Source organism: Marmota marmota, unplaced genomic scaffold (assembly GCF_001458135.2).
Source record: "Marmota marmota marmota unplaced genomic scaffold, marMar, whole genome shotgun sequence".
Classification (NCBI taxonomy): Eukaryota; Metazoa; Chordata; class Mammalia; order Rodentia; family Sciuridae; genus Marmota; species Marmota marmota.
Genome location: NW_026000153.1, coordinates 24,648,312 through 24,657,433, shown reverse-complemented (window position 1 = coordinate 24,657,433; position 9,122 = coordinate 24,648,312). Strand labels below are relative to the sequence as shown.

At 36.5% G+C, this 9,122-nt stretch overlaps 1 protein-coding gene across 2 annotated transcripts in view; it reads right to left on the bottom strand.

Annotated features, from left to right (window-relative positions):
- Vwc2 (von Willebrand factor C domain containing 2) overlaps nt 1-9,122 on the bottom strand; it is a 170,176-nt gene that overhangs the window by 133,929 nt on the left and 27,125 nt on the right. For both annotated transcript variants that reach the window (XR_007341753.1, XM_015490371.2), the window contains exon 2: nt 8,145-8,274. Coding sequence is in view for 1 of the 2 variants with exons in the window: in XM_015490371.2 (XP_015345857.1) it covers nt 8,145-8,274 (130 nt within the window). In the remaining variant the exon portion in view is untranslated. The remainder of the gene's footprint in view (nt 1-8,144; nt 8,275-9,122) is intronic.

The window sequence follows — 9,122 nt, the reverse complement described above, 5'->3', positions numbered from 1 at the left end:
TATAAGAGACAGTATATATATATATATATATATTGCATCAATACCATAGACTGATAATTTACAAATGTTATGAAATGAGATATTAAAAAATTTTTAACTGTACTTTTCCAAAATTGTTTAATCTATACTTTATGATTCATTTGAACTTTAGAGTCATCTTGTTCATTTCTGAGAAATATAAAGTGTGCTCAGATTTGCATAAGAATGCATTGAATTTACTGCTCAATTTTGGAAGTACTGCCATCTCGACAATATATATATATTTTTTAATCAGGGATAAACTTAACCACTGAGCCACATTCTCAGCCCTTTTTTGTATTTTATTTAGAGACAGGGTCTTGCTGAGTTGCTTAAAACCTTGTTAAATTGCTGGGGCTGACTTTGAACTCACAATCCTCCTGTCTCAGCCTCCCAAGCTGCTGGGATTACAGGTGTGTGCCTCAGTGACTGGAAAAGATATTCATTCTTATACATATGAGATATCTATTAATTTATATCTCCTTTAATTTCTTTCAGCAATATTTTTTAGTTTTGGTTTCCAAATCTTGCACTCCCATTGTTGCATTTATTCTTAATTATTCTATTCTTTTGGATGATATTCCAAATGGAATTATTTTTATTCAATTTTTGTGATCTATTATAGGCTACAGGAATTTTTTTTGTATATTCATCTGGTATCAATCTTTATTAATTCTAATAAGTGTGAGTGTTGTGAGGGGAGATGATTGGAACTTCCCGCGTATAGTTTTCTAATAAATACAGTTTTTCTTTCTAATTTTTCCTCCCTTCCTTCCTCTCTTTTTCTCCTTCACTTCATTAGTGGATAGAAGATGTGAAAATGGATATCCTTGCCTTCCTCCTGATCTTAGGAGGCAGGAGCACCGTGGGAATATTCACGCTAGCGGTTGGCTGTGACTCGGTTGCCTTTAACAAACTGAGAAAGTTCCATTTTATGCCTAGTTTATCAAGAGTTCGAATGATAAATGAATGCTGGATTTTGTCAAATACCTTCTCTACCTCTCTTGAGATCATGTGTAGTTTTGTTATCTTTATCTTATTACTATAGCATATTTCATTAGTTTTTTTTTCAGTTATTAAGACACATTTAAATTCCTGGAAAAGATTCTCACTTGTTATACTGTTTAATTATTTTGAGGGTGTTGGATTCAGATTGCTAATATTTTGTTAAAAGTTTTCCATCTATGTTCAAAAAGAAAAAAAAATGTATGTAGTTTCCCTTTGTGCATGTGAGATGCCCTCATGTAGCTTTAATATCAAGTTCATAATTAATGCAGAAACTAAATTGAAATATGTGCTGTGCCTCTATTTCCTGAATTAGTTTGTGAAGAACTTGTGAGATTTCTTTTTTAAATATCTGGTAGAATTCTCTGGGGAAGGCAGATAGGCTTTTCATTTGGGGAAAGATTTTGGGTATCAGTTTGAATTTTTATTTTTGCTTTCCTAAGAAGTTTTCCTTTTCTTCACATTTGTCTAATTTGTTGGCGTATAGCTGACCATAACATTGCCTCATAATAATTTTCATTTTTGAAGGATCATTGATGATGCCCTCTTTCATTCCTCACTTGTGTATCCTCTCTGATTTCTTCTTGGTCAGTTTTGTGAAGGTTTTGTCAATTTTATTGCTTCCAAAGAACTTGCTTAAGTTGGTTATAATGAATATTCTCCTAAGCTTTTTAAATTTATACTCTATTGATTTCTGCCTGCATCTTATTATGTTCTTTCTTCTGCATTCTTTTGGTAAAATCTGCTCTTCTTCTCTAGTTCCTTAGGAGAGAAGCTTAAATTGTTGATTTGAGAGCTAAATTTCCTTCTAAGCACTATTTAGCATCATCCCATCAAGTATGATATGTTCTGTTTTCATTTTATTAAAGATTCAAGATGTTTTCTAAAAACTCTGTGATTTCTACGATGACCCCTGGGTTATTTATGGTATGATATTTAATTTCCAGATATTTTCAGATTTCCCACATTTTATTCTACTATTAATTCTGATCAAAATCTGTTCTCTTCAAAGAACATACTTTCTATGACTAAGCACTTTAAGTTTTCTGAGAATGTTTTTATGGCTTAACACTTGATTTCCCCTAAAGAATATCTGTCTGTCCTTGGCAAAAATAAGAATTGTACAGGGTAGTGTATTCTTCATCCATATCTTTTAGGTCAAGTTTGTTGATAGTGTCATTCAAGTCTTCTATAACCCTTGCTAACTTGCAAGATTTCTTTAGATCTTCAATGAATGAATGGTTTGACATTTCCAACTCTAATTATTTAAGTTTCCATTTGTCCTTGAATTATATAGATTTTTACTTCATGTATTTTGGGGCTTTGTTTTGAGACCATGCACATTTTTAAATTTTGTTTCCTATCTGTTTCCTGGGGTTTTGTTTGTTTCTGTTTCACCTTGAATGCCTTTTTAAAATTTATACATTTTTTTAGTGCATTGTGCATAATTCCTTTATTGATTATCTTAGTGATTGCTCTAGGAATTACAAGATGCACCTTAATCTATAATAGCCTACTCCAGGTTAACACTAATTTGTTTGCCCTGAAATTACATTTTTTTTTCTATTTTTTTTCCGTCATATCTGCAACAATGACTGGCCCTATCATGGGAATGGAATGGGATGGAAATAGTGGTAGACTAAGTACCTAAAACTCAGTGAGAAAATGCATCCCTCTGATGAGAAGAATGGGAAAGGGGTACCAATGTACAGAGCTGGGAATCTACTCTGTATTTTTCTCTCTTTTATATCTCTTTGATTTATTTTGAAGTGTTGGAATTGTTAAATAGATACCTTTCTGATATATCCATGACATATTTTCTCCAAATATGTAAGCTACCTTGCATTTGTTTAATAGTATTATTTGATAAACGAAGCTTCTTAATTTTAATAAAAGTCCAATTTATTAATTCTTTCTTTATGGTTAATAATTTTAGTGTTTTTGTTTTTGTTGTTGTTTTTAGCCAGAGATTGAACTCAGAGGCGCTTAACCACTTAGCTACATCCCCAGTGCCTTTTATTTTTTTAATTTTGAGATGGGGTATTGCTAAGTTGTTTAGGCCCTTGCTAAGTTGTTGAGACTGTCTTTGAACTTGCCATCCTCCTGCCTCAGCCTCTGGAGCCACTGGGAGCATCACACCCATCCTTTTAGTGTTCTTTTAAAATTAATCATCATCTAGGCAAAATCATGAAGATGTTCTCCTGTGTTTTCCTCTAAAAGCATTATTGTATTAGCCTTAATATCTAAATCTGTAATCTGTAGGGAATTTATTTACCTATTTGTGGTTGAACACCAATCATTGGAATGACTACTCTTTTGCCCAGTATCCTGCAGTATCAGCTTAGACATAAAGCTGCTGATCTTACATACACAGGTCTTTTCAACTCAATTCTGCTCCATTTGTCAGTCTTTTAGACCATATTGCAGTATGTTACTTATTGTGACTTTGAGTCTTAATCTCTCTCGTCATATACACTTTCCAGGCTTACTGTTTTTCAATATTTCACTGGGCTACTTTTAACTCTTATATTCCCATTTGGAGTTTAGAATCAATCTGGTATTTTCCATGCACAAAAATGTAATAATAATCATTAAAATTTTTTACTGGATTTGCGCTCAATCAATAGACAAATTTGAATCAGCTTGACTTCTTTACATTATTGAGTCTGTTGTGAATATGTTGTATGCCACCATTTCCTCAGGGCTTCTTGAATTTCTCAATAAAACTTTTATGATTTTTAACTGTAGTGATCTTACAAAATTTAGTTGGATTTATTTAATCTAATATGCATAATGTTATTTGAAACTGTAGTTTTTAATGCATTTCTACATTTTTTGTTCTTATATAGAAATACAGCTTTTTATTAAACATTGCTAAACAACCTTACTACAATTAACTATTTATTTTGATATTTGGGAATTCCTTTATTTCTTATGGGCACAACCATATCATCTATAAATAATGATGAGCGTTCCTTTATGATCGATATTATTTCCTTGGTGAAAATTTTGGAAGTATTCCATGGTAAGGCCAAATACGAGGAGGCTTTTATGAGAGAATCTTGATCTGAAACACACCCACACCCACCCATAAGCATCCCATTTGGTTTTGTTGAACTCACTCCATAAATTTTAACTATGAACTTATCCTTCTCTGAGATACACAAGAAAACAAACAACCAAAAGAAAATTCTTGCTTAATTCTCAGTCAGTGCTTCTCACATAATTTCCATAGCAGTACATCTACTCATTTGAAAGCTCATTGTTCACCTTATCCATTTTATAAATGTTTTTTATTTTCCTCCCCAAACAGCTATATTTATTTTCCTATGAAAATAAAGATTCAAATAACTATCATCAAGTAGCAGTGAGACCTTTGGGAGAGATGTAATCTTTGTATCCAGTGCCTTTGTGCTGCTGGTATACATCACACGCCCCTTAGGTACCATCTTCTACCTTTGAGATGCATAGCTAATATGGCGTTCATACTACACCACCGATTCCTGCTTTTTATCGGTTCTCTTCCTTGGTATCCATAAAGTAAGGTGGCTGTATACATGCCAAAGGGAGGCCTACTGATCACTAATGGGAACCTCAGGCCTACTTAGTGCTGACAAGCACATCTGAGACCCAGGGGGGGCTTAAATGGAAAGGGTGCTGTGAACTTCTGAAGTACATCAATTGCCAGAGAAAACCTGAATCCTTGAAAGTCAATATAATACTCGCTGTTTACATCATTGTGGGGGAAGAAAAAGAGAATAAAACAAAACAAATAACAACAACAAAAAACAAGCTCAACCATGGAACATCCATTTTATCAAAAGAAAAACCTTGGGAGACTGATCTACACAAGTCAGCAAAGTGAATATATTAAACTGTATTTGATTTGTGATCATTTATTTATATTCAAGACATTCTTCATTTCAAACTTTTGCTCCTTTGATGCAAGGGACTTTGGCAGCTCACAGTGAACTGTAATTTTCCTTCGATTGGGAGAAAAGGCTATTTAATGCCATAGGTCAAGACATGAGGAGGAGAGGCTGGTCTGCAGAGATCAAGAGTTAGAACCTTGGTACTTCATCCAAGCTAAGTCTATCCTCGAACTTAATTTCATATGAAGCATCTCTTTTTTTGATGTATCCTAATTTTCAATATTCAGATAGAATTTTTTTATATAAAAACATTATTTGTGTGTGTGTGTGTGTGTGTGTGTGTGGCGGCAGGGTTCGACTACTGTAAATTATTCATTAACCTCAGTCCATTACTACAGAGCATTCACTTCTGACAGAATTGGCTTTCATTTTTGAGCAAATCGCTTGTACTCAAAATTCTACACTTGATTTGTCCCATCAAAGTCAGAGTACCCGACAACTGGATACAGCTTAAAGCCAAGTTCTCTCTGGTAAACAGAACAAAATTTCAAAATATGTACATAATTAAATACATTCCAACTTATTTTTAGTTATAGTCTTGAAAATAAAAACTGGTGGATGTTTTGATAAAATGGGCTCAAATCTCTTAATACAAAGCCTTATGTAATATAAATCTAGTTTAAAAATATTCATCCTTCTAAGAAATCTCTCAACTGTCGCCATAAAAACCACGTCTAATTTTGACCTGCGCTGTTTCTCAAACTATAGAGGTGAAGGGTGAACACTTGGAAGTTTATCATCAGGGTGGATTGCCTTCTACTCTCTTCCTAAACCATCAATCCAATAATAAAACACACTTTCAAACACATTTTGCCTACACAAAAAATAAAACTTGCCAGGCATGGTAGTGTATACCTATAATCCTAGTGACTTGAGAAGCTGAGGAAGTATGATTCCAAGGTCAAGGCCAGTCTGGTCAACTTAGCAACACCCTGTCTCAAAATAAAATAAAATAAAATAAAAGACTGAAGATATGGCTCAGAGATTGACTGTCCCTGGGTTCAATCCCCAGTACCTATAAATAAATAAGTAAAATGATACCTTAAATGATGCAAAAGTTGAATGCAAACAGAAATAAATTATATCTTCATAAATTTTAACATGACAAAGAATTAATTCAAATATTTTCTGATCCTGTACCTTAACTAGGATAAAAGAACTGCCAAGAATTCTTGATCTCTACTGGTTAGGATTCATGTTGTGGTAGGGTAAACAGAAGTTACTCTGCATATTATGGGACAGAACAAATGAGTAAATACACTGATGTTACTGGTTTTCAGAGCTGGGTTGTGAGGTGGAAAGACAAAGGAAGCAAATGTGGCTAAACATCAACAAGAGGCAAATATAGAGAAGGGTATATAATTACTCATTGTAGAACTATTTCAGCTTTTCCATTGGTCTGAAATTTTTCTACTGGGAAAGGCAGATAAAACAGACCCAAGGACTGAAATTCTGATTTCCTACCTATTGTTCCAAATTAGGATTCCATCCATGACTCTCTAACGCCAAAATTGGTTTCTAACCATAACTATCCAAGAAAAGTATGAAATATTTTGGGCACTTAAAATGCCAAGTATTTTAGCCACCAGTGTTTAAATCATTAGCTAAATCTCATCTGACTCAGTGAGGAGTTATTCTCTGGTCCCAGTTCTCCACACAGGGAACTATATGAGAATCCTATCTTCACCATCTCCCAACAGTCCTGAGATGTGGGCCAACTCTTCACAGTGCTACTGTATTGCCACATCCCAATCCTAAGGAGACTCCCCTGGCCTCTACCTGCTTCTGCTTCCCCAACTCCACCCCATCCCGTTATTCCCAATTTATGCTAGTAATATAAACTATAATTGATGTCCCCTCTACCTTACTGTAATTTTTCAACATCATTTTTTAAAAGAACATACTCTATGTCCAAAGTTTCACATTCTCATTTTATGGAATTATCCTCATGGTTTCTTCATAATAAACATGCACTAAAGAATAGCCAACCCCTCATGAATTACACTTTGTGCCTTTTTTCTTAGTCATTGTCCACTTGTATTTAGAGGACTATACACATAGCAACCTGGTAATTATTGCATTCCTACTACAACAGTCGTGCTTTGTCAAGCCTGTTCTCAAAAGATACTTCATTTCCTGATTTGATTACATATTTGAAGTGTGTTATAATGCTTTGTGGTGCAATTTGGGTGTATGTACCCAGTCAAAGACTTCCACGGTACTTCCCGATCCATGTATGATTGGCATGACTGCAGATTCACAGAGTTGCCAAGGACACCATTAACACCTGGGTAAACCATGCTCCCAGAGCTTGCCTGCAACTTACAAAGCCCATTATCACATGGTCATCAAGCCTTGGTCCAGCAGGCAGAGGACACAAGTTAGCCCAAAATGCTCCCACACAGAGTACCAGAAGCATACACCATGTGTCGACATCTAGAAAACCCAGTCTCTCTTGTCACACACAACAATCAGATCCTGAAGATGGCAGCTGTGATTCCTGATTCTGCTCTCTTCCAAGGTACTCTCTTCTCCTTGCCAAATCTCCCTCTTGAGCCATACTTCTCACCCATTCTGGCTCTCATTATATTCCCTCGTGGAGAATGATGCCCAGTGACTCAGGTACAGAGTCCTAGTTATTCAGAAAAAGAAATCCCTGTCCATGGTAATTCAGCACTAAGGGCATCTTGCCATTTCTTTTCATGAAGCAGGCATGGCTTCTGATCAACCACTGGCTCTTCCTGAGAACCGGGGTCTCTCTCCCTGCCTAATTTGCTTATGAAAAATATTCAATTATGTTCCAAGTTTAATTCACTTAGTAATGAAAAGTAAATGAGCTCAACCAGCATGTTTGATTTGTCTTGGAAAGAAAGAAACAGCTTTGCAAGAACAAACAAAGCTAAATTAAAATAAGTGACTCTCCTTGACAGTAGAAATTTAATTTCTTCCCTAAGAATTTCTTAACATCCATAAAAATGGGGCTGTCACCAATAAGACAGGGAATGCCTGATACACAGCAAGTCCCAACCATACCCTGTGACCTGAAGGTCACATACACATGCTTGTGCATGTGTGGACACTTCTATTTAAGCTCAGATATCCATACACGTTCCTTCTACCATGAAGTAGAGAGTAGAATGCATGGTGGACTCAGAGGTGCACCCTGTCACCGACGGGCATTCCACATACCATTTTTGCAGATGGGACAGCACTGGTCAGGCTCATACACGGGGTCCACACACTCTGTCTGGGGACAAGCCGACACTGTGCAGAGCACTTCACCGTTGGCTTCACAGCGGCACCTCTCACATGGAGACACCTGAAACACAAGTCCACCGGTCAGATCATATCTCCCTCAAGCTGTGCTTTACGAGGTCATATTTTTATTCTCCTAAACTTTCTGTAAAGACATCAGACATCAAATGTTTTTTGGGGGAAAAAAAAAAATATTCTCATACATGTCTATTCCCCATGCTGATCTGTTCCTGGTAAAGCTCACATCTGATAAACTCCTGTTCACCACCGATAACATTAAAAGGAGTCCTCCTCTGGGAAGCCATCTTTGACCCTAACATGGAAGAGCTGGGGCCTGGCCCTCCATGAAGGCTTCACCTGGGCTTGTATCTATGTCTCCCATGACCCTCAGACAGTGTTGGGAATGTTGCTAAGTTAAGAAACAAGACAAAATCAACACTCAAGCCTGCGCTTATGTGAACTGAGCAGCCAGCAGAGGAAGATGCAGCCACTCTTGGACTTACCATGTGGCACATGAAGATTTCCCACTGAAATCCAAGCCTTGAGTCCTCTAGTGTGGCCCACAAAGACTCAGCGGGACTCTGGCCTGCCCTCCTTACAGCACAGGTACCCACCATTCCAACAAAGAGTCTGCTCAGCACCTCAGGGCACCTACTGTGTTGGACGCAAAGGATACTGTTCCTCCCAACTGGCAGTGAAAATAAAGACATTTCATTCACTTATTCTACTCCTGAGGCCAGTCCTTTGCCATTGCAGGGGGAAAGGTGAGAAAGGGATGATATCTGGGGTTTAAGGGAGAATAACCAAGGTGAGCATGCTGGACCTGGCCTCCACATGCAATCTCTCAGCTGATGGTGAAGTTCCTTCTCATTTATTCATTCATGCAACTTTCATAGCTGTTACACTGACTCT